A 26,188-nucleotide genomic window follows, 5' to 3' on the forward strand; every position below is an offset into this window, starting at 1 on the left:
GGGAAGTGATTATTCCCCTCTATTCAGCACTGGTGAGGCCACACTTGGAGTATTGTGTCCAGTTTTGGTCCCAGCACTACAGAAGGGATGTGAACTAATTGTAGAGTCCAGCGGAGGGTGAAGAAAAAAATCAGGGGGCTGAAGCACATGACTTACGAGGAGAGGCTGAGGGAACGGGTTATTTAGTCTGCAGAAGAGACAAGTGAGGGGGGATTTGATAGCAGCCTTCAATTATCTGGAGGGGCATTCCAAAGAGGATGAAGCTCGGTTGTTCTCAGTGGTGGCAGATAGCAGAACAAGGAGCAATGGTCTCAAGTTGCAGTGGGGGAGGTCTAGATTGGATATTAGGAAACACTATTTCACTAGGGTGGTGGTGAAGCATTGGAATGGGTTACCTAGGGAGGTGGTGGAATCTCCATCCTTAGAGATTTTTAAGGCCCAGCTTGATAAAGCCTAGGCTGGGGTGATTTAGTTGGTGCTGGTCCTGCTTTGAGCAGGGGATTGGGCTAGATGACCTCCTGAAGTCTCTTCCAACCCTAATATTCTATGATTCTATGGTAGGCCCACTATTCAATGAGGAGCGAATGACAATAACAGAAAACACAGCAATGACTCATGTATTAAATGCCTTTTTTGTTTCAGTTTTCACCAGAAAGGTTAGCAGTGATTGGACAACTAAAAGAATGAACAGCAGTATAAATGGGGTAGGCGCTAAGTAAGTGATCTTTGCAGCAGCATTCTGAATGGATAAAAGTGGGTAAAGGCTGCATTTCTTAATGCCAGAGAAAAATAATAATAAAGTTGTAAGATCATGAGGGCCTGGATTAGAATTTTAGCTGTGAGGATGGACAGAAAAAGATGCATCTTACAGATGTTATACAGAAAGAATCACCAAGATTTAGACATAGTCTGATGTGAGGACCTAAAGAAGTTTGGCTGCCAAATGCTTTAACAAGTCTCCACTTAGCATGTGTGAACCATGATTTTTCAACGATTAATAACTTCGCCAAATTTGGGTTGATATTCTTAAGGATGAATAAAGCACATTCTTGTCACCACAGCAACACCCGCGCTGGATTTCCACCAGTTTCAAAGCAGGGAGATGCTAGAGATTGTCAATGGAAAGGTTGTAAGAGGTCTTTTAATATGCGCAAAATAACATTTTTTCCCCTAAAGTTGTTCTAACAAATTACTGAAATGTTTGGGTTTTTTTTTAAACACTCCAAGAATATTCACCCTCAAGCAGACACGCAGCATGGAAAAGCTTCTGTCCAAGTGATTCAAATTTGACAAACTTAGAAGAAACTGAAAGAGGGTCTTATAACGGAAGTGTCAGGCAACATTTGTAGGGGAGAGAAAGGGAGCGAGTGTGCAAACATACAAAATTGCCATGAGGATTTGTAATTGTTTGAGTTGGGGAATCCAAGTGCTTCATTTTGCTTTTAGAAGTCATTTAATTTCTTCGACAGTAGTTATTTCTTCAGTTTCATATTTTGTGGGTGGTAGATCCATCCATTCCCTCTATTGAAGGGAGGAAAAAAAAATCTCCCTTAGTTTCACACATGAGATTAACTAGAGATTTACCACCTGAGACTTCAGTTTATTCATTTAATGGTTAAAGGTATTTAATGGAAATATTTCATTTTTTCCCTTTAATTTTTCTTTATGATCCCACCTCTTGGTTATTAGAGAGTTATCATTAAGAGGAAAACAACATTGGTACACCAGTATTATGATATCTCAAAGGCAAAATCAACATTACATTGTTTTGCAATGTAAAAATGTTTCCAGAAAACAATACATTCATATCTTCCAGCTAAGAGCCAATCATGTTTATTTCAACACTATTGACGTGATGGTCAAGAGCTAAATGTCAACTAGCCATGTCAAACTGAATAAAAGTAAAGGAGGTGATCTGAATACTGAACTCCGCTTTGAGTTCTCCCAGACATGGTAAAGAAAAATAAAGTTATTCTCAGTCTGTGAACATCTCTCTGTTGTGTAGTTTTCTATTAACCCAAATAAATTGTAGATAAAGGGTGAAACACTTTGGTTCTTACAGTTTTTACTCAGGCAAAACTTCAGTTAATGTGAATGAAAGTTCTGCAGTCTTTACTCAAACATGTTAAGACTGTATGAAGAAGCAACACTGTAGGACTGGCAAAAGAATTATCTTTATGTTTTGGCCCTAGTTAGGTGACACTGGTCAGAATTACCTGTAATTGACCAGTATCAAGTCACTCAGCATTAGAATGGGAGAACCAGTGGGCTGGAACAATTATTTGACAGCACACAACGCTGAACAATAGCAAAAGAGAATTCACATCAAACTCTCTTAATGTTTATAAATTGAAATGCAAACCTCGACTTTTTGTGTCAGACCTTCCAGTCTGTGATAGATCCTTACAATCAACAAAATTTACATAAGAAAAACTTACCTGTATATTTTTATCAGATATTTGGAAAAGTTCACCAAATTTGTTTTTTGGTTGCGGAACTGGAGAAAACAATTTTTTCAGACTGCAGTATCTTTGGGAACAAGAAGAAATGGTGAAGAAAAAAAAAAAGATGGGTACAGAACATGCACAAATATTTTCTGTTCTATTACATGTTTGAGACATTTCTTATTTTCCCTTTTCAAGGTACAAGGAATCAGTGGAAGAACTGAAAATTTATGCTTAGTGTAGAGTGGATTAACATCAATTAATTGTTTAGAATTTTGATTACTACTACTTGTGACTGGTTAAAAAAACAAAACAAAACAGAAAGTCACTCTCTTCTAATACTGAATAAGGAACTTGATTAGAATAAGGAAACCATTTTAGGCCTGATTCTCCATTGCCCTGAATTTTATGATGCCATTTATATCATTGCAAAGTAAATGTAAAATACTATCAAATAGAAATGATAGCAATTTACATTTATTTTGCATTAGTATAAATAACCACACAGGTGCAGGGCAATGGAGAATTAGGCTCCTTATTAAAGCTCTTCTGTTTCACTTGTAGACTTTCTGGCCAAAACTTGCTCAACTGCCATTCAACTGACCTGGCTTCCTGCTACAGTATTAAAGAAAGAGTACAAATATTATTTGATTGGATTTAATAAATAGGAAAACATCATTATAGACATGTCACTGATTTCTCTACTCCAGGTGTTTACGTATATAAATTAGATTGCAAGCTTTTTGGGATACAAAACTTTAGAAAAGATAATTTTTGTATGTGACTGCACCAAAAACTATGTTAAAAGAACATTATTAAGATTGCAAAGTCAACCACCCATAGGTTAGGAAATGCCAGAATTAAGGTTGCCTGGGCAATCTTTGTTCTGCCCTCGTGTGTGCATGCATTACAATATAGTCTTAATTACATAATCTTATATTATTTTTCAGAACTCCTGCCTCCTTTAATTCACAGGATGGACCTGCTCAGGGTTGTGTAGTGAATGAGTCTATTGTGTGTAGGTTCCCTGGCTCATTTGTTGCAGAATTTCAAAAGTGTGCAGTGAATGAGGCAGGGCTCACAGGAAGAGAAAAGGTGGTCTCCTGGTTGAGGCAGTTGAACGATGCTCTCAAAAACTGAATTCTATCCCTGCCTCTGCCAGAGTTCCTATGAGATTTTGTGCTCACTTAAATTAAACTTCCCACAGGTGGTCACTAATTGTGTGTTTCACTTTTTAAGAGTACCTGACTTGAAATCCTTGATCTGAGCTGCAGAAGTGCTGAGCACTCACAACTGCAACGGAAGTCAATGGAAACTTCACTTTGAACACATGAAGTTCTATATAACTCTTGAGTATTCTGAAAAAAAAAGGCCCTAGATGTCTTAGATTGAGCATCCAAAATTAGTAGTTAGTTATGACCTTAACCTCTCTGTGCCTCTTCTTTCCTCTTCTGTAAAATGGGAATAAAATAGCCCCTTTCATCTCACAGGGGTATTGTGAAAGTAAATTCATTAATATTTATGAAGCACTCTAGGGAAGGTACTATAGTAATGAGCATCATGTAAAAGCCTATTAAAAATCAGTAATTCTGTCTTCACAGCAGGATTAGAATATTGTGCAGTAAAAAAGGCCTGGGGCCCACAGACTGAATAATGAGGATAAAACAAAATAATGACTAGCGGTTCATTAAATGTGCACGATTCTGTGCACTGAATGAGGCAGAGGTCCTGTGGAAAAAATGGTATGTGATCATGCAATTAAAGACTGTATCATAATGCATATGCAGAAGGATGATAAATCACGGTTGTACAAGTTGCCATTTCCTAACTTCTGAGCACTTGACTTTACCACATTAATGGGATTTAATGGATTTTTGGTGTGTAGTTGCCTAAGTTTTTTAAAAAGGCAGTTGAAAAAAACCCAGAAATTCCATCATATGGCATCAAATTGACACCTTCAAGGATCATCAGCTGGTTTGGAACCTTTCAACCTCTACCACATAGACCTCTGCCATTTCAGCTAATAGATAACTGATACCAATAGTAGGTTGTTATCCTCTGTGGACCAACATTAGAGGGAGATAGGACACTTTGCCACTGGGGTTCACAGATTTTGCTGACAGCAAGGGAATGATTAGACTCAGGGATCTTGGGTTCCATTTCAGGCTCTGGAGGGCAGAGACTCTTCTGTCCATCCCCCACTGGCTTTACCCCTTCTTCCCCATTCCCCACAACCTGTCCCTCTCACAGTCCTATCTCTATCCCACCACGAGCTACCACTCCCATTCTCCTCACTAGCCTGTTCCAGTCTCCACTCCTTAGGCATCTGATCCCAATCCCAGGCTCTTTGTCCAGTAAGGCCCAGCCACTATCCTCTCCAACTCCCAACCTCCTTGCCCAGCCATTACTAATCCTCCCTCTCCTCATGCCTGAGTTCCTTGTCCCCAGTTGTCTTGCTCAGCCAGTCCGAGTTTCCTCCCCTGCTCCCAGTCTCTCTCCTGGGGCTCCTCGTCCAATCTCAGTGTTCTCACCTCCCCCGGCTGCTTGTCCCAGTCTCATTGCCCTGTTAGCCGCAGTTCTCCTCCTGCAGCCCAGCTCATTGTCAAATCTCTCTCCTCTCTCCACATCTTCTCCTCATCCCACTGGTTTCCAGTCCCAATCTCACCCAGTTTCTCATTCAATCGCAGTTTCCCCCACACCCATTCTCTCCCTGTCTTTCCCACATTTCTCTCTTTGGCTCCCAGATGTAGTTTTGCCCAGCCAGGCCCCGTTTTTGCCCACAACACTCCTTGTCCGAATCTATTCCCCAAGACTTCTCATGCAATGCCTTACATTGGGCTCTTGATCCCCCTGCATCGGAATCACACTCCTCCCTTCTCCATGTTGCCTGAGTGCTAGCAGGAGGTCACTGAGAAGACAAAGTAAATGGGCTCTCTGATCTCAGTTCTGGTGTTCAGCCCCACCTCAGCTCAGAGCAGCTGGAAGCAGCCATTATAGGGAAAGGAAGGAAGGAAGATTAATTCATCCCGATGCAGCATGGAAAATTTCTATCCAAATGGTTTGGCAAAGTTATAAACAACTGAAAACAGGGGTCTTAGAATGGGAAGTGTCGGGCAACCTTAAAAACTGGTGGTACCAGTCCCTGTTAATATATTGCAATCCCTTTATAAATATCACCCTGCCAAAATAAATAAATAAATACAAATCAGGCGCTTAAGGTTGTTTTTTGGGGGTATATATATGTGTCACAAAAAGTTTTACCTTTTGCAGAGAAAAAATATTACCAGCGCCACAAGGATTGTTCCAAGTGCTATGAGGAGTAAAACAGTTTTATATGTAAGAACTGCATCATCTGGGTTACCTTAAAGAAAGACAGTTACAAAGGTTATACTTTTTTTGCATAGTAAAGATGAGCACACATGGCTATGTCAAATAGCTGCTTAGATGACTGATAGCAATGTATGCCCCCATGATAAGCCTGCTTGTGTAATCTGATACTTTTCTGTCTGATACTTTACTGAGTAAAGGACTGAGGAGCAGATAGAATTTATAAATCCAACAGAAGCATAGATCAACCAGAGCCATGGAGTACAGAGTTTATGAAGACTCCATCAGAAGACAAAAGAGGAAGATGTCACAACCTAATGGCCCCCTCCCTCAGGTCCCCTGGGAAGGCAGATACGCACTACATGTTCCTAACGCTGTTGCAAGCATCACAAAGCATGCTGGGGAGGGTCAAGGGTGAGAGTGTGGAATGGAAGTTTCTTTTGCAAGTTGCAGAAACCAAAGGGGGAAGGAGGAAGAAAGCAGAGAATGGGTTAACTCAACACTCTAGCTCGCTCAGGCAAAAGATAAGGCACTGACTCCACCCCAAGGCCGCAGCTCACAACCAGTGCTTGGCTGCCTGCTGAAAAAGACAGGGGCCTGGAATCCACCAACCAGCCGTAAAAAAGAAAAATTCAGCTAAACACACCTGCAGAGGCAGCCCATAATGAGCGAGACAAGCGAAAGCCAGCATGGAGAAAAACAAAGAGAACAAGAAAGTCTAGCTGGTGTGTTTTGGAAAAGTTGAGAAAACCACAGAAAGCTGGTTTGGACTGGTACAAAGAGCATCAAAGGAGCAAAGGTCCCTGAAAGAAATACCCCAAAAGAACCCAGAACTTAAAAACCCTCCTAAGAGCTAGAGCAACTAAGAGATCACAGCAAAACCCAGACGACCTGGGCCCAGGACAAGAACTCCCATCCAACCCTCCCCGTCCTCTTCTTACATTACAGCCAGTCTTGGCCAGCCTTGGTTTGTGCGTGAGTATGAAAGTGGGTCAGGGCTTGGGGTAGTAATGCTTTCTTTCTTCCTTTGAGTGACGTGGGAGCAGTCCCAACACTCACTGCTGTTATTTTATTATTTTATCAATAGAGCTATAAACTTAAACACTTGGTATGTTTCGTCATCTCCTGCTCAAACAATCCTGGAGCCTCAGCCAGATAACCTGACACCTCAGGCATATTGGTAATGAAAATCTGTCACACGGATACAGAGAATGAGGATGAATAGGAGAGGACATGGAAGTGGAAGAAGAGATGACAACTATGAAATGGTAGCAAAGGAAAATGTGTTTATGATATGCCACACTCATCATCGTGGTAGCCGAGCCCTTATTGCTGTTTCAGCCTTAACTCTTTCTGGCATTCATTACCATAGTATTTGAGTGCTTCCCAAGTATTAAAAGGTACATAGTATCCTCCCTCACTTCCTTCTGAGCAGGCAGGAATAAAATATTTGAATAGAATTAAGATTTGTTTGTGTCTGTGAAGGTGAGACAGTAAGTGAAACAGACAGGTAATTACCAAGGGAAAATTAAATAAAATACCTACCCAAGGGGAAATATTAAATAAAATACTCGCCATCCGTACCAACCCACTTCAATAAGGCTCACTACACATAAACCCAACCCAATTCGGCTTATGAGACAAAAATAACTCCTTTTCTCTATTGTTGCAAGAAGTACTATTTTCCAAGCATTGTAATCTGAAATGTAGATCCAAGCTTGTTTCTGCTACCTAAACAAAGCAACTTAATATGTATTAAGTAATAAGAACAACATGTATTTATGGTAGGTGAGCCTACAAGGCACCAAGAAACAAGCCCATTGTGCTAGACAAGTGTTACAAACACATATTTGCTTCCACTGTAATAATGTAGGAATTTAATACATCAATTTTCAATTGTCGATGTCATACCAAAGATAACTAGGTTAAAAATGTCTAACTTCACCTGTGAAAGGGGAACAACAAGTTGGACCTGCTAACACCTGACCACCACGAACCATCAGGAAACAAACTAAGCTTCAAACTGGTGTCGAAGGGAAGACTTGTAAGCCTGTGCTTTTGTTTCTGTCGCATGGTCTCTCTCGGTTTGAGAGTGACCACACGTACCGACAGCCTCTTAATCTATTGGAAATTTTGTGAAGTACAGAAGTAGAAAGGCAAGTATTAGCTTTTTAACTGTTTTTCTTTATTGCACTGTAGTGTGCTGGAGGTATGGGTTATATTTAGATAAATTTCTGCGTGGAGAAGGCTTAGTTCCTCCCAGATTCTATAAGCTAAACGCCTGTAATCATCTATCCATCTAGATTACAGAGATATTACTCTTATCATTTTTTCTTTCTTTTTAATAAGAAGGTTGCTTTTAAGACCTGTTTGATAGTTCTCCTGGTTAGGCTCAAAGGAAACTGAGTCTGTACTTACCAGGGAAGTGGTGGGAGATAGGGCAGGAGAAAAGAGGGAGGGGCGAAAACCGGGGAATCCTTTTGTTTAGAAATCACAGAGCTTGAATCTGGTCCATCTCTCCGCTAGTGTACGCCAGGGCGGGGAAAGATCTGGGAGGGGAGAAGACGCCCAGGAAGGCGAAAAACGGGAGGGAAAAACCTGCTCTCTGTGTTTATCTCTGTCTCTCTCTCTCCGGGAGAGAGGGGAGGGGGAGGGAGGTGGAATTCCTCGGTCTGTGTGTTAAGAGTCAAAGGAGTTGAATCCAGTGATCTTCTTAGGGTAACCAGGGAGGAAAAAGCCTAGGAGAGGCACTAGTGAGGGAAAGAGTTTACTTTCCTTGTATTAAGATCCAGGGGTCTCTGGATTCTTGGGGGTCCCCAGGGAAGGTTTTGGGGAGACCAGAGTTTATCAGGCACTTAGAGTCCTGATTGGTGGCAGCATATCAGATCTAAGCTGGTAATTAAGCTTAGAGGAATTCATGCTAGTACCTCATTTTTTGGACGCTAAGGTTCAGATTTGGGAAAGAATACTATGACAGTTGATCCCAGCTTTACAAACAGTATATTTGTGCCTGCTTATGGAAACAAAATACGGTTGTGACACACTGTACCTCAAAAAGACACCAGGAAACCCGCATATTCATCATTCATATGTGGTTGTGATATTTCATACAAAGCATGCCATACAAGATATCATATGAAAGGTCACAATCTGCTGAAACCCCTTGTTCTGTCCAAATATTTATATCACCAGTGTCTATGAAGTTATGAGATTTTGCTGTAGGGTTACTGAAATATGCTGTAAATTTGATAGTGACATACAAAGGACTCCCGCCCAGGAGGGTGTTCAATGACCATTAATCAGCCAGGGACTTATAATCAAAGGATTTACAATTCAATGACAGCTGCCCAAGCACCACACAATGGGGACAGCTCAACTCTATGATTCAGTTGCACAAGGCCACACTGGGGGCATTGCTCAATGCAGTGACTCAGCAAAGCCCACCAGGACGTGTTGGGCAAGTGTCTTTTAGGCACATGGACTGAGGATATAAAAGAGGGAACAGTGACAGCATGCCTTTGCCTTTCTCCTCCCCCACCTAAGCTGGGAGCAACAAGAACGCTGAGAAGCTGTCCTCCCAATGCTATTCGCTGTCTCAGCTAGACATTTACTGTGTTTGAGTCCACCCAAAAGCTCATATATATTGTAAAGACATACACTACTTTATGTTACTAGGATTTAGTGCCTTTAAGATACCGTCCTGCTAACTCTTGGATGGCTTTCTGGATTGAGGTGAAGTACACAGGTCAGATTCCTGTTAAAGTGAATAACTTGGCATATATTGCAACCGCAGTAAATAAGATAATGAGGCTCCTAGAGAGCTTGAAGTTTTCTTTGTCTAATTTAAACGGTCCTAAGGTTTTGATGTTGGGTTTTATGTTATTTATTTTCTACCAGACATGGGAAAGTATTGCAAAGAATGGAACAAAATTTGTTTTCCACCTTTTGCAAAACAACATCAAAATATGATAAAGAGACAGAATTTATTTTATTTGTATTAGTATGTGTGTGAAACCAATAGAAAATGGAAGGTTTTGAAAGATGTGTGGAGTGCTAGGGCAGTGGTTTTCAATCCGTGGTCCATGGACCCCTTGGGGGTCTTAAGATTATGTCTAAGGGGTCCGTGAAAGGTTGTCATTAGCATAAGTAGAACAGTCATTTTCAACCTGTGGGTCTGAAGACTATGTCTAAGATTTCCAAGAGGAGTCTGCATCTCAATTTAACATTTTTAAGGGTCAATTCAGATTACATAAATCCTTGATTCTAACCTAACAGTTTGGATTATGATATATTTAAGAAAACTGATACATAAAGATACCTTTTAGTATGCTGCTGTGACAGTGAGCCAGTGAAGGTTAAGCAAAATGATCAGGCTAAGAGACCCAAAATCAAACTTAAGGACATATTAGACAAGTATTGAAATGGTAGAACAGGGCCGTTCCTTGCTGATAGTTATTAAAGCCATGTTAAAGTAGAGAAAGTAGAGAATTAGAAGAAGACACTGAGTGCATTTGTCTGTGTTTACCTAGATTTTGTTAGATGTTAAAAATGTGACTAGATGAGCTTGTGGATGCTAAATGTCTGTCCCTGACTCTTATTATATTCTACTGATTCAGGGATGAAAAAGGAATATTAACATTTAGATGAAATTTGGGGTGTAATAATACCATTATCTTTATTTCTCTTTCAAATTTGTAGTAAACTACCTATGAACTATTTGGAAGGTTAATTACTTTATGCTACTGAATGATGCTAGTTGTGTGCCTAGGAAATAAGAGATTTACTTCAAAGCAACAATGTATATTACCTATTCTTCATCCAAGAAATGCCTGCTGTGTCATAGCCTGCTAGCGAACTATAAAAGAACTCTCAGATATGCTTAAACTTTGTCAGCAGAAGTTCAGGCCACAAGACTGAGATCTCCAGATATCCTAGACTGTCCCTACAAATTCTTATGGAAGAATTTGAACAAAATCTATACATGGACTGGCTATTGGACTATAACCTATTAAACTGATTCTGGAAAGACTTTTTGCAAATCAGAAGCTCACAATTTCTGCTATGAAACTGACCTAAGACCTTTATTCATATCTTATGTATAATGATCTTGTAAACAAAGTAACTTTTTATTTTGTTTTTAAATAAATCTTAAATTAGCTAATAAGAATCGGCTGTAAGCGTGTACTTGAGTCAAATCTGAAATATTCATTGACCTGGTGATTAATGTCCAGTCTCCTGGGACTGGTAGAACTTCATGTATGGTGAATAAGATTTTAAGTAAACCTCACCATATTTGACAGACATGGCTGTCTGAGTGGGAGCCAAAGGCTGGATTGCTTAGGAGGAAACTCTATTTTAGCTTCTTGGTAACCAGTACGGTATTACAGAAGCTGAGTGGTCTAATTTGGTGAACCTAATTAGAAGAATAACCCATCAGTTTTGGGGATCATCTGCCCCACTCTTTGCTGTTGGCCCTGATTGAGCAATCTCTGTATGGCCCCTCCAGTGACCATGGTCACAGCTACTTGAGTGTTACACTGACACCAAAACTATTTAGGCAGTAGTAACAATATTTTACACTGCACTAGACTAAATGCTAAGCCGAGACAAGACCATATTTTAGTGTGGGAAGAGAATAGTTACCGTAGGACACTCGTTGCAGCTTTCCTTGGGATTGGCCTGCAAAACAAAGAAATCTTTATTTTATTATTTGATTTGTTACCCTGTAATAATCCAATTCTTTCTTTCTTTTCCTTTTTGATTATTTCCTTGCTTGCTTGGTTCAGGAGAAGGTGCAACTAGAATTTATAATGTCTAAGATTCCAATATTATGCAATAAGTTTCTTCCTATCACATACAGATATCCTTGCTTGTAATGACTGGCAAACCTGGCGAATCTGCTCCAATAACTCGGCTGAGTTTGGTTTCTTATTCAAAGTTTGGGCTTCTTGCATTTCAGGTTAAAAAAGAAAGGAAACAAATCTTTCTTTCTTAGACAAGCAATTGCCTGATGCTGGTGCTGAAATAGTCTCCCTCACCCTTGCCCTGTTTAACTGTAACATCACAAAGGAAGAGGAGAGTGAGGCTGAGACTAAGGCTGGTTCCTTGGGTGCATATGTGACTACTCTTGCTTGCCTTTTGTTCTTTCTTCTGTAAGCATGGTCTGAGTGAGTTTTCCCCAGACATGTCATGATGCACAGAGAAAAGGACTTCAGGAGCAAACAATATTTGCATAGACATACCTATTTAGTATTGTGCTTAGCATGCCCTAAAGGGGGGAGCCATCCTAAACAGAACCTCACTTGCGAAGCAGAGGGCAGGGATGCCAAATCCCAGTCACGAAAAGAATGAATGAGGCCAGGTGTTCCTACTGTGTGGTGTGGACTCGGCTCAAAGAGTTCTGGATATTATTTGACTGTAAATGTGAGCAAATGGCCCCCATAAAAGGAGATGAGGCAAAGTCTCAGGGAGGCAATCAATACCTGCACTCAAGAAGGAGTGCTTGGATCTAATCAAGAAGAATCATCAAATGGAGGAAGTGCAGGGCCAGCTGTTAGAACCATGCAGGTACTACCAGGCCATGTTGCAGTAGGCACATGACATCCTCCGTGCATGACACCTAGGGAGAGAAAAGGCATTGGCTCGGATATTAGCCCAAACCTACTGGCCAGACATGCACTATGAAGTGAGAGAATGTTGTTCCTCCTGCCTATAGTGTCAACTATCTAGCAGCAGAGGGATCACCAAGGCACCCTTGGTCCCTCTGCCCTTCATTGTGACCCGCCTTAAAAAGACTAGGGGTGGACATGGTTGGACTCTCAGAAAAAACTGCAGCAGAGCATCACTATATGCTAGTGATCACAGACTACACAGCCAGGTATCTGGAGGCTCTTCCTGTCCGCTCCCCAAAAGCATCAGCTATAGCTCCAGAGCTCTTGAAGCTCTTCTCACAGGTAGTGTTTCCCTGTGAAATATTACAGACCAGGGGATTAATTTCTTTCCCAACTGATGCAGGAATTATGTTCCATTTGGAAGGTCAAGTATCTGAAGATTTCGGTGTCCCATCCACAAATGGCCAATCTAGTAGAACGGTTTCATAAGACCCTGAAGGGGATGTTGATGCACTTTGTCAGCGACAACCCCAAGCAGTGGGACTGCCTACTCCTACCACTTCTATTTCCCACAAAGGAGGTCCCACAAGCTGTGACGATGCAGTTCTGGCAGGACCCAAACTGAGAGTGCCCAATGTCAGGACAAATCGCTTAAACAGGGCAGTGTACAAGCCCCAGGCTGGGCTTTTTCCAACACCTCTATGGCGGAATCCAAATCCAGTCAGACAAGAGACTTTTGTCTCATCCCACCGGCTAACCACATCACATAAGCAATTCCCTTGAGACACTCCAGTTTCCCAGTATCACCACCAGTGCCACTCATCCTGGGGATGAATGTGTTATGAAAAAACCAACACGCCCAATAAAAGGAAAAAGTTCTCTCTCGATCCCGAAGAAATCAACATACAATTTAGATCTAATACCCACAATCAATGCGGTTACCAATCCTTTTAGAATCAAATCTAAAAGTTTAGTCATAAAAAAGAAAGGATAAAGATGAGAGCTAGAATTGGTTTAATGGAATCAATTATATTACAGGTAATGGCAACAGTTCTCTTAGTTCAGACTTATACGGTGGGATTGGAGTAAACTACAGTTTTAAATCAAGTCTCTGCAGTAGCATTCCCCCCGCTGGGATGGTCAAATCAAGTTCCTTTTAGAGCTTCAGTTTGTAGCAAAGTCCATCCAGAGTAGAGAAGCAGGACTGAAGACCAGATGGAGATGAGGCGATCAGCCTTTATAGGGGCTCCTTCCAGGGTAAAGTAACACTCTTTGTTATTACTGTGAAAATACAGCATAAATGGAGTCTGGGAGTCACATGGGAAATCCTGCACACTTTGCTGAGTTACAGGTGTACCTGTCTTCTCTCAATGCGGTCAGTTGTGGGTAGCTGATGGTCCTTTTAATGGGCCATCAAGCAGGCTAGCAGAGCTAATACCAACTTTGTCTGTGTGTATCAGAAAGCACAGCACAAATTTGAAATACAGACAATATAGAGCCAATACTCATAACTTCAACTACAAAATGATACATACATATAGACAGCATAATCATAATCAGCAACCTATAACCTGGTCTTAGACACCTTACATGACCCCCTTTACATAAGATTTGGTGCCACTACAGGACCTTGGTTGCAATCATGTTCTATATGGTCCCAGATTATATCAATAACGTCACACAAGCCTCTAAGGGGTTTTCTCCATCTGAGTTCCTATATGGTCACCAACTGTGGGGCATGCTGGACCTGTTGCAAGAAGGATGGGAAGAAGATGATTTGGGGGCCTTAAACACAACCCAATATATCTTTCAGTTAAGGGAGCAATTCAGAAACAGAAGGATGTTTGCCAGGGAGAAGTTGAGGAATGTCCAGCACACCTAGGAACAAAATTACAATAAGGGGGCTACGGACTTTTCAGCCAAGTGACCGTGTTCTTCTTCTTCTGCCTTCAGCCAAGTCTAAATTAATGGTCTGATGGCAGGGTCCATTCAAAGTGGTCACGCAGGCAGGTCCCATGGACTATGAGATCAAACTACCCAGGAGGAGGAAGGAAACCAATGTCTACCACGCGAACCTTCTCAAAGCTTGTAGGCATGGGAAGCCCAGCTGGTAACTCCTATTCCAGAAAAATCAGAATTGGGACCCCAGGGGCCAAGTGACGAAGCTCCAGCAACAGTACCAGGGGGTGAAGGACTCTCCCCTGCACAAAGGAAACAAATTCTCCCACTAATTGGGGACCTTTTTGCAGTGTTCTCCAACTACCTGGGGAGAACGCAGTTGGTTCAACAACACCTAGAGACTACCCCAGGCCAGGTAGTCCAAGAGAACCCTAGACCCTTATTACGAAGGATATGGGAAATGGTCTGAGAGGAAGTACAAGTGATGCTGAAGATGGGGATGATTATAGAATCCAAAAGTGAATGGAGGTGCATCGTAATTCTAGTTCCCAAGCCAGACGGTATGGTTTGATTCTGTGTTGACTTCAGGAAGGTCAAAATTCTACACCTACCCAATGCCAAAGTTGGACAAGTTATTAGAATGGCTGGAACCAGCGAAGCACCTGAGCAGTATCGACCTGACAAAGGCTTACTGGCAGATCCCCTTATCTCCTTGCTCACAACATAAAATGGCTTTGTTCACCCCTTTTGGGCACTTCCAATATAAGACCATGCTTTTTGGCCTCCACAGAACTGTTGCTACCTTCCAATGGCTTATGAATAATATCTTCAATCCCCACCATCAATATGCTGCGGCATACATCATCAATATCATCTACAGTATCATCTGGGAAGACCACTTATGGCATTTATAGGAGTTGTTAAAAATGCTATAGGAGGTATGACTTGCAGCCAACCTGGCAAAATGTAAGGTAGCTGTGAGCGAAGTGACCTATTTGGGGTACTGCGTAGGAGGTGGTCGATAAGGTCTAGGCATGTACTGTGCCCCAGACAATGAGGTAAGTCAGACATTTTCAGTGCTTCACCTCGCAGGATATTGCAAGCGGTTTATCTCTGGCTTAGCCTCAGTTGCAGTCTCACTTATGGACCTCATAAAAGGCAACAACCCTAAGAAAATCCATTGGCATGGGAAGTGCAAGGAAGCGTTCAGAGAACTGAAAACATGAATATGCCAGGCAGCCATGCTTTTTTTCTTGGGAATTCGTACTATACACTGATGCCTTGGACATCAATCTCAGTGCTGTCCTTTCACAAGACTTCAAAGGGGGAGAACGCTGTGTCCTTTACCTAAGTAGGAAGCTATACACAAGGGAAAAGTAGTATTCCGTTATTGAAAAGGATGCATTCACTATCCAGTGGGCAGTAGCAGCCCTCAGCTATTACCCATTGCACAGCCCCTTTTCTCTGATCACTGATCATGCACCCCTATGCTGGGTCCAGTCCATGAGGGATACGAACTCTTGTTCAACCGTATAGTTTCCAAGTATAATACTATGTGGGAAAAGACCATGCTAATGTAGATTTATTTTCACAGATCGGGGATGGAGACAACTTAACCCCAAATGGGTTTCCCATCTTGAGGGGTAGGGTATGTGAAGCGACATGCCCTCACCCTGGTATGGAAGAGGCTAACTATCTCCTCTGTGCCTGTTCCATGCTAACAAGACACACTTGCAAGGCTTGTTCAGCCTGGAGTGGGAGGAGTTTAAAGGAGGGAAACCTACCACAGGAAGGGACAGTAAAAAGGAAGAAGGTTGCTCCAGCCAGGAACTGCTGGCAACAGAGGAAGTCCAGCTGAGGAGGAGACAGCCGCAAGATGCACAGCTCCAGAAGCCGCCCTGACTGATGGTAAAGCAATACGCCCCAGAAAGAAGGGTAGAAGGTAAACCCCATGACGGGGCAATAGATTCTGAGCGACTGAGCCCTTAAAGCTAACTCTCTAGGGGCCTCCAGAGAGGCTGATCCTTGTTCCAGCCAGACCTTCCCCTCTTGTAAAGGGAAGGGAAGAACAGGAGCCAAGCTTCAGCTTGTGGGTGGTAGGCATAAGAACATAAGGCTGCAGAGAGATTCTCCAAAGGCTGTCAAAAGGAGAGTAGAGGGGGTAGATGACGGACAGTGGGACTCAGGGGGATGCAATTCGGATTTCATTGCTGATATTGAGGGAAAGAGATACTGGCTTTCTAACCTGGCAGAGAGAGAATGGGAGAAAAAGGCTCTAACCTCGGTGGAAGGAAAAGCCAATGGGTGGAGTCCAAGGGTGCTAGAACCTTTGGTTAAGTAAAGGGGCCAAGCCCAAAGTGCCCCCCTCCTCTTCACCACTGGCTGCTCTGGTGGTGAGCCAGCTGCCCTCTCTTCTGGCCCCACAGCAACTCCTGGTGGGCAAAAGGTGTAATTGCAGCTTCACTCCCAGCAGAATCTATTATTCTGAGGTGAAAAAGAAATCTGTGGGGGACATGAATTCTGTGTTTACATTTCTTTGGTTAAAAGGGGTGGGGCATGGCCTTGGCCCTTATCACGGCCGGTGCCAGTGGAATAAACTGACCTACTGGTGTGGAAGGTCATAAAAGAGACTTGAGAGGTGCTGATGTGAGTCCATGCTGGCACAGAGGAAGTCTTCTGATTTTAGGGACACTGAGATACAATAGTCCACCACTGCAGTCTTAGAAGTAAGGATTTTGAAGATTAGGTTGTAGTTTTTCCTTTTTCCTATAAGTGGATGAGGAGAACTTGATTTAATGATGCTGTTCCAGCACTGACTTCAGGGAAGGGTCTTTAAAAAATGTTCTGGGTTGGTGGGGGGATGGAAGAAGGAGAAGCAGATGGGGAGTTTTGGCCTAATCGGGTCCAGGCAAGGCAGATAACCCTTAGAAAAGTGAGGGACAGTGCCAGAGGCTATTGCATTGTGGAAAGAGGAAGGCTGCCAGAGACTGGCAAGATGTTTCCTGAGAGAAAGAATGCAGTCTTCAAGGACAGCCCAAGAAATGGAGATGGGCCCAAACCGCAAAGTTCAGAGACAGGTCCCAAACTCCCTAAAGCTGGAGGATGACCAGATCTAAGGTTTTAATCTGGGTCTCTCTTTACAAGGAAACAGTTAACATCAGACAGTCATGCTGACAGGGCCGTCCTTAGGATTTATGGTGTCCTAGGCGAGATTATTAAACTGGTGCCCCTGTGCCTGTCTTGCTCTCAGAAACACAAACATAAGCTTACAGTATCGGAAAACTTGCCACAGGCATGTTACTAAAACCAGTTTAATTTAATTAAGCACACTGTAATGCTGATGAACTAGCACTAAAAAGTAGCATTATAGAAAAAATTCTCATTTGACAGAATGATGCAAATAATATAATTTTTTAAATTTGTCAACATTTTATTGGAAATGTATATGAAGAGGTATTGAAACAAGGATTAGTTTTTAATTAAAAGCTATCTGTCTGGCTTTTTTGGCTGCAAAGTCAGTAATAATGTCATCATATGACAAAGACAAAGTGATGGCTTGTTCGACTGTAAGAATAGCAAGACCAGTCAAGTGTTCCTGACTCATTATAGAGCAGAGATAGTTTTTAATGAACTTTAGTTTTGAGAAACTCAAACGCATGTCTCGCCCTGATCTATTGTTGACAAGAGAATTGGTCAGTAAGAGATAGATGATGGCAAGTTTGCTGGTAAGATAAGCTGTACAAGGTTCCATCATTGATTGTGGCATGGCAACAACCATGTCTTGCGACAGTTCAAGTCCATTGTAATCCAAAATATCACGCATGGCTTCAGGGTAGTAGGTCAGGATCAAATGGGTGCCAGGCGCCATGGTGCCGCCACAGGGGCTTCTCAGTGCACCCGCATATTGGCCAGAGGACGAGCATCTGCCGAAATGTCGCCGAAATTCGGCGGCATTTTGGCGCCAATGCCTCAGGATGACACTGCTTGCCACTGAATTTCGGCAGCATTTCGGCGGATGCTCATCCGCCACCAAGGTGGGGACCACTGCTCTAGGTTCTTGCACTTTGTCATTAGTTGCTCTTAGCTTTCCTATTTCATTAAATTTAGTCCCTCTCAGCCCATTGCCAGCTGAGTGAATGGAACCCAAGCCGACAGCGGGTTGAGTGGCTCAGCCGAGGTCTCAGCCGTCGGCCTGCTCAGCCTGCTGCCAGCCTGGGGCTCCTTGGGGTCTCCAGGCAGCGCAGCGGGTGCTGAGTGGGGCTAGCTGGACCCCGAGTAAATATAGGGCAGCAGCCAGAATCCCAGAGCAGCAGTGGGCTGAGCCATTCAGCCCACCATTGCGTGTCATCAAAAATCAGCTCGCGTGCCACCTTTGTCACGTGTGCCGTAAGGTTGCCGACCCTGCTCTATACACTAGTAAGGAGATGAGCATATTATTAGTTGTTGGAGGGCTCTATTTAGCAGTAACAGGCTATAGGAAAGTCATGTCAACATTTTTTTGTTTCTCTGATGAAAACTGGCCCACTCCCTTCCCCATACCCAAACTTGTCACAAATAATTGTCAACAGCTTAATTTTCTGTTTTTGGCTAAGATATTGATTTTTTTAAAAAATATATATGAAACTGAATTCAGGATTCTTAGCAAGCATTTTTGGCAAACAAATTTGCTCAATGACAATCAAATGGCAACACAGTACTGCTTTCATGCTTGAGCTTATTCCCCAGCCTGCTGGTTCAACAGCTGCAGTAGAGGAGAGATAGGTGGAAAACTGCAGGACCCCAAAATCCACATCTTGGGGTGCAGAGTGCAACAGCAGCAGCAACCCCTCAGGTCCGATCACATGCCAATGGGCACCACCGCCAGCCACCGGACCATGGTGAAGTTAGCACAGCATCTGATTCAGGGACGGGGCACCCATGGAGCCACCAGCAGCTCATCCTGCCTATGCAGCTCCCCCTGGATGAGATGGATCACTGCCAGTTCGGGGGAGATGCACTCCCCAGCTAGGGTGACCAGATCCAGATGTCCTGATTTTATAGGGCCAGTCTCGATATTTGGGGCTTTGTCTTAGATAGGCACCAATTACCCCCACCTAGGGTGGGCAGATAGCAAGTTTGAAAAATCAAACGACAGGAGGTGGGGGGCAACAGAAGCCTATATAAGAAAAGACCAAAAATTGGGACTGTCCCTATAAAAGTGGGACATCTGCTCACCCTACCCCAACCCCCTGTCCTGATTTTTCACACATGCTATCTGGCTATCCCCAGCCCAGCCTGTGTGACCATTCCAATCCTGGCTGCCTGCAGGAAGTTGCACGTTTTCCCCTCAAGTGAGGGCTCTGGGATGGCGGTCTGGGGATTGAGCAGTTCACACTGCAGCAGGGTGCTCAGGTTTGGGCGCTGGGGCACAGGCTCTGGGGTGGGGGGCAGGGCTGGGATAAGGGAACTTGGATGCAGACAGGCTGCCCCAGGGCTAGGGCCAGAGAGACTCTTCCCCCTCCTTACTGGCAGAAGCAAGCTCCAGGGGAGAGGGACCCCTCCTCTCCCCCTCCCCCCCACGCGTGGCACACTCTCTGCACCACGTCACTGCCACATGCTCCTAGGGACTCTCTCAGGTCCAGAAAGCTCCACTCGCCTCCCCTATGATGGGTACCAGGGCAGGGGTTGCATCATGTGTGGCCTCCCCACCCTGCTGCTGCCACCGGGTGCGGAGGGTGGGGGGAGAGAGCTCCCAAGCATGTGTGCCCCTCTTCCCCTCCTCTCTCCCTCTTCCCTCCCCTGGTGCTCCTACCTGCCACTGATCTCTATAGCCTTAGGCAAAGCAGCACCAAACAAAGGGAGAAGACACTGGCTGTTTTCTTTCAGGCAGGGAAGCTCCGAGGAGGGGCGGGGAGAAACCCAGCTCCAATATTGGTGGAGCAACAATCCCCAGCTTTGAATATTCCTGGTGCTTGAGCACCGGCTCAAGCCCATATAAGCTTCCACCCCTGCAGGTGAGTTCCTTCTCCCAGCCCTTCCCAGCAGCCAATCCCCTCCCTCAGACTGTGCTGCATTCAGCTCTCTCTAGGACCCAGCAGCCTTGCTCTTACATGCTCCACTGCTTCCCATCTGGTGCCCCCAGACCTTTTGGGACCCTAGGTGGCTGCCTATTTTGCCTATGGCTAAGGACGGCCCTGCATGCTGAAGCATAGCATAACAAAAGCGCTCTCATTTAGAATTCTATGCTGCCATCATCTGGTCATTTTATTTCATTATTTCAAAGATAAAGTAACTTAAATCTGCTCATCCTTGTGCTGGAGCACAGCAGCTAGCACTCTTGCTGTGCACTGTACTAGGACTGGTAGGCTGAAGATCTAAATTTCAATTTCAACAGGATTAAATTTCTCCCTTAATTTATATAATTATCCTTCGGTCTGATACTTTGCCCTTCTAATTCATATTTTCCTTTTATGCTCTGGTACGGAGTTCCTGTTATATAACATCCAAAGGGCACAATCTTTAAACCAATGGGAGTTTTGCCTCAGTAAGTACTGAGGGCTGGTCTACACTGAAAAATTAGATTGATCTATCTACATCGTTCAGTGTGTGAAATACATACACACCTGAGTCCTGCAGTTAGTTTGACCTAACTCTGGTGTAGACACTGCTAGGCTGATGGAAGTATTCTTCTTTCAAGCTGGCTACCACCTCTCGGAGGGCTGACAACTACAGTGATGGAAAAGCGCCATCAGTTGCTGTAGGAAGTGTCTTCACTACTGCAGCTCCTAGAGAAGCCCTGAGCCCTTTATAGTTAAACTATTACCTTCAGGCATCTTTTACTCTAAGTTCCCTTATTGAATACTTTTTTAACTGTCCAGCTTTTACCGACTTGCTTTACTGTTTAGAGATCAAAACCCCAATGACCAACTTCAATCCTGAGCTATTCCCATCAGAATCAATGAGAGCTTTATCTTCTTTTCCCAGGGCTAAATTTGGGCTTATGAATATCACATCACAGCCTTGATTTTACCTTGATCCAAGTCCCAGCCAGTTGTAGTAACCCAGTGTACAGTTAGCTTCACACCAGTTGAATGCAGAAATCATTAAAAGGTTGGTTAATTAACGCAAATCCCTGTCTCCTGGAACAAACTCTTACAATCAATTTATCTCATGTGTAAGAAAAGTATAGTCCACACAAAAAGCTACTTTAAACGAATGTTAAATGTGCAAAGGTGAAGCACTGAAAATGTCAAAGGTTGTCTGTACCATAATCTTTATAATGGAAACACATAGGAACATCCTTGACACAAAGGACACCTCCTGCCACATGCCATATATGAAATTACACACAAAACACCCATGTTAAAAGAACTTTATGTTTACAAAGTCAAGCACCCAAAATTTAGGTACCACAAGAATTGACGTGCCTGTGCAAACTTAATTTGGCCAGTTTGTAATATGCATTATGATACAGTCTTAAATTATTGATCACTACTTGACCAGCACTAGAAGGGGATGGGACACTTTACCAGTGAGTTTCACAGACAGTTGCTGATGGCAAAAGAATGTGGAGACTCTGGGATCCTGGGTTTCATTGCAGGCTGTGGAGCTGAGTGTTCTTTACTGGACAAAGACTCTTCTGCCCATTGCCCACAAACATGACCCATTCTGCCCTTCCCCTTCTAACCTATGCGAGTCCTGTAGACCCCAACACTAGCTGCTTATCCCAGTCCCATTCTCCTCACCTAGTCAGTCCCAATCTCCACTCTTCAGACTTCTGATCCCAATCCCAGGTTCCTTGCCTAGTAGGTTCTAAAAACTCACCCATCCAGAATCCCACTCAGAGTCTCCACCACAACCAGTCCTCATTTTCTGCCTTGCTCCCAGACTCAGTCTTCTCCTTGCCCAACCAGGCCCAGGTCCTTGTCCTGACTCCCTGATCTGCCTCTCTCTCCCTGCACCCTCTAGTCACCCCCACACACACTCACATTCTCCATCGCTGATGGTTCCAGGTCCAGTCTTCATTCCTGTGCTTCTCATCCACTCTGTGTCCTTACTTCCCAAAGTTCCTTGTTCCAATTTCTTTGCACAGGCAGTTCCAGTTCTCTCTCTGCACTCCAACTCATTGTCAAATCTGTCTCTCCTCCCCACATAACCTCCTTCTCTCCGCCCCATTGGTTCCTAGTCCAAGTCTCCTTTCATCCAGCCTCAGTTCCCCCCTCCTACTCTAATTCTTCCTCCCATCTCTTTTTGTCTCTGACTCTGAGACCAAGTCTCCTTGCCCTGCAAGTCCCAGTCTCCTCCCTGCAGGGTCCTTACCCCAATCTACTCCCCCAGGTCTCCCCTACAATGCCTTAGGTTAGGCTCTTGTGGCCTCTACATTTGAATCAGATGGCCTCTTCCTCCTCCACACTGGCAGAGCACCAGCAGGGGTGCACTGAGAGCACAGGAAAGGCAGATGCTCAGCTCTCAGTTCCAATGTCCAGTCCTACACCCTGCTTGGAGCAGCTGGGAGCAGCCATAACCTCATAGCCCTGTGCTGGAGCATGCTCAGCAGCTCTGTGGGGATGGCACGCATGCACAGCCTAGTCAAAATTAGGAGCTGTGAGAGGCTCAGGGAGTCCAGAATTTAGCAAGTCTCTACTGAGCAAGTGCAAATTGTGATTTTTCAAAGGCTTCTCACCTGGTCAAATTTGGGCAGATTTTCACAGGGATTGTAAAAGGCACATTCTGACACAAAGGACACCCCCTGCCAAATGTCACTGGTCCAAAGAATGGGGGCCTCGAGTTTCCAAAGACAAGATTATTAGAATTCTTTTAATATTGAAAAACTGTATTTTTCTCTAGTCTTGTTCTGAACCATTTTGGCTAATACTTGCTATGGAAAATTTCAGCCCAAATAGTTAAAGTTTGGCAAAATTATAAGTAACCAAAACCAAGGTCTTAGATGGGGAAGTGTCGGGCAACCTTAATAATAGGTGGTGCTATCAGCCTTGCCTATAATATTGTACGGGTTATCATTGCACAAAGACATATTTGGAGGTAGGGATGAGTTAAATTAGTGAATCAATCATCTAGTGACCTGCACTCTTAGGGATAAAAGCTTTAAGAAGCTGTTTTCACATCCCAGGATAATAAATGGTATTATAAACTGGGGTTTCACCCGTTCCAGTGGACAGGAATTTGTAGTGTCTAGTTCTCTCCACTGTCTCTGTGGATCATGCTGTTGGATCCGAGTTCAGAAAAGTAATCGCTGAGTTAGGGTTAGCAATGATGTAAGAGCAAGTGTAATGCTGGTGAGAAACAAAAGGAGTTAAGAGAGTGGGCACAGAGAGTTGCAGGTGCTGAAAGACACTTATGAGGACAAGATTAGCAAATGAGGCAATAAAGTATGTAGCATGCAGGAATGGCTGGATCTAAAAGGACTGCATGACAGATGGGGAAAGAGAGGTGACTCGTAGTGTAGGACTGGTTGATGTTTGTCTACATATTATAGATTGATAAACAGAAAATATATATTCCTAGTGAGAGTCATTCAAAAAGTTACACTTACATTAGTTTTCTTATTTCGAATGTCAATTTGATACTCAAAGCAGCCATCTCCATTTCCTTCCAAATGGCTTATCTGGGGCCATTTCCATCGCACTCTACACTCTGCTCGGTCTTCAGAACAGCTTACAGTGATATTTAATGGAGGAGTGAGTTTTTCTAGAATAAAATAATCACTATTACATCTGAAAAAGAGTCAGCTTCTGATAAAGAATCAGTTCACATTAGGAATTGTATCTTTGCAACCATAAGGGCTAGAAACAGTTTTTAAAAAAAGAAAGATAAAAGCTTATTTCTGGAGCACAGCTCTGAAACAAATGCAGGCCCTTCTCCCAGTGAAGAATGGTCCACTCTACTTGTAGTAAAAATGGAAATTAAACAGAAATAAACCTTTTCCTTACCTATTTCATATAAGTTGATATACTCATCATAAAACTGAATCTCCGATTCATTGCTGGACCCATTCACCAGGAAGTAAACTGTATTTTTAATGTTTTTCACATCTTGAAAACTGCATGCGATATGTCTTCCAGTTGCATCTCCTATGTAATGTGGACACTCTTGTTCATCTTCTTCCCTGCATATACCAAAATATTTCAGTTAAACACGAGAAATGTCATCTGTCAAATCTGAATTCAAAACTTCTTTGAGCCAATGAAAACTCTTTACTTTGAGTATTGCCAGAAAAGAAAATATCGGGTATCTTCTGGAGCATTCCTGCCGACCTCCCAAGTGCAATTCATGAAGGAAATGTTGTAAATCACACAGGAGAAATTTTCAACAGAAGTTCCATTCATACCTGGAAACCAAGAAAAATTACATGTGTATTTATAGATTACCAACTGGTTTGGTCAAGAAGAAGCAGAAGAAGAAGAAAAGGGTGAACTACTGGTACAAGCAGGTACAACTCTGTACACACTGGGTCAGACCCAGATTTGAGCATCTGTAACTTGTATTGATGATTTTAGGTCCCTAAGGATTTAGGTGCCTAATTTTAGGCACTGAAGTTTGAAAACTTTTGCATTCCATTAACCATGGTGATTAAATCTAGTTGTCATAATCATTAACAATATGACTCAGTTTGTATTAGTCAGCCAGAACGAGGTTCATGTTAGCCATAAATTGCTTCAGAAGACGCCTAATGTGGTCACTGTTTTATTTTGCTACACACCATTTTAACCCTCAGTTTCTGTAAGAGACTGACATAAGAAAAGCAATTATATCACACACAGATTTTTCTATCCTGCAAGTTACTGTGCAAAAGTGAACCCTTCCTCTGCCACAATGTCACTAGCACAATTGAGACCACAGTTTGTGACAAAATGGCATCATTGTAGCAGATTTGCAAAAGCATTTGTAATAAAAAATGAAATCAATGATAACTTCTAGAATGAAATGTATTCTGACTTTTTTTTTTTCTCAAAATATTGCAGATAGACAAAACTTTTCACAAACACTAATGCATTACCTTGAGGAATGAATCTGCCTTCTCCTGAATAGAAAGTGTGGTTGTACGTTGCTTGAACTAGAAATAATGCCCCTTTATGTATAGGCTTAGCTTGGCTTATGCTAAACATGCAGGTTTTATTGTACACCTGAAAAATAACATGCATTTGTATTAATCCTTTGTTTTTCCTTCCCAGTTTTAACTGTTTCTAACTATGGGAAAAGTCCAAACATAAGTCAATTGAGACCAGTAGGATGTCTCACAGTGTGTAAAGATAAGCACAGGTGTAAGTCTTTTCAGTGTTAAGGTCTTTGTTTGCACAGTTCCAGCTGCACAAATTGCCTCCCATATTTCTGCAGAGAAGTCTAGGGGATCTACAAAGAGAGGTGCCATGGGGTGCAATCAGTAACCTCTTCTCTAGTGCCCACCCACTTGACTCCATGGAATTCCTTCAACAGAGTATAGAAGCTTTTGCAGGGATCCCTCTGGAAAGGCAAGGGTAGATCTGCATCCTGAGGATTCCCTCTGTGAATGATTTCCTGGGGAAGGTTCTGAGCCTGAATGTTTAATAGTTTCCCCATGAATTTACAAAACTATTGTATGCATTATCAAAAGTCTTCCAAAAGTTTGTTGTTGTCCCAAGAATTATAAAAAGTTTGCTGTCTGTAGATTTGTGCAACAATATATGTTAAAAATCAATACATCCAGTTACTGAAACAATTTATATTCTGGAGCTTATTTTCACACCCAGAAAGATTAGCAATGTTGGCCTTAATTCACTACTATATTACTGCAGTTTTAAATCCAACAGTTACATCAGAATAAACTGGAGTGACACAGATGGGACTCAGGACCATCATTTTTAAATGAAAAATTCTCAAACACCAAGAAATCAGCCCTACGATCCCCTTTGAGATCATAGTCTTGGAAAA

The 26,188-nt window shown here is 42.9% G+C and overlaps 2 protein-coding genes across 6 annotated transcripts in view; both read right to left on the minus strand.

Moving 5' to 3' along the window:
• Nucleotides 1–6: 6 nt before the first annotated feature.
• Nucleotides 7–26,188, minus strand: part of LOC116820672 (granulocyte-macrophage colony-stimulating factor receptor subunit alpha-like) — a 124,064-nt gene continuing 97,882 nt past the window's right edge. The window contains exons 10-12 of the mRNA XM_075060771.1: nt 5,706–5,805; nt 2,439–2,529; nt 7–1,521 (exon numbers count right to left, since the gene is read on the minus strand). Coding sequence (XP_074916872.1) covers nt 1,450–1,521; nt 2,439–2,529; nt 5,706–5,805 — 263 coding nt within the window. The 3' untranslated portion in view covers nt 7–1,449. The remainder of the gene's footprint in view (nt 1,522–2,438; nt 2,530–5,705; nt 5,806–26,188) is intronic.
• Nucleotides 8,125–26,188, minus strand: part of LOC116829729 (granulocyte-macrophage colony-stimulating factor receptor subunit alpha-like) — a 39,835-nt gene continuing 21,771 nt past the window's right edge. For 3 of the 5 annotated variants that reach the window (XM_075060759.1, XM_075060763.1, XM_075060768.1), the window contains exons 5-9: nt 25,278–25,404; nt 24,479–24,608; nt 24,211–24,386; nt 23,814–23,968; nt 11,376–11,450 (exon numbers count right to left, since the gene is read on the minus strand). In XM_075060759.1, the coding sequence (XP_074916860.1) occupies nt 11,391–11,450; nt 23,814–23,968; nt 24,211–24,386; nt 24,479–24,608; nt 25,278–25,404 (648 nt within the window). In that variant the 3' untranslated portion in view covers nt 11,376–11,390. Of the gene's footprint in view, nt 11,451–23,813; nt 23,969–24,210; nt 24,387–24,478; nt 24,609–25,277; nt 25,405–26,188 lie in introns of all 5 variants that reach the window. The other 2 variants (XM_075060757.1, XM_032788705.2) reach the window with 2 other exon arrangements.

The sequence above is a fragment of the Chelonoidis abingdonii genome, chromosome 1, assembly GCF_003597395.2.
Source record: "Chelonoidis abingdonii isolate Lonesome George chromosome 1, CheloAbing_2.0, whole genome shotgun sequence".
NCBI classification, from domain to species: Eukaryota; Metazoa; Chordata; order Testudines; family Testudinidae; genus Chelonoidis; species Chelonoidis abingdonii.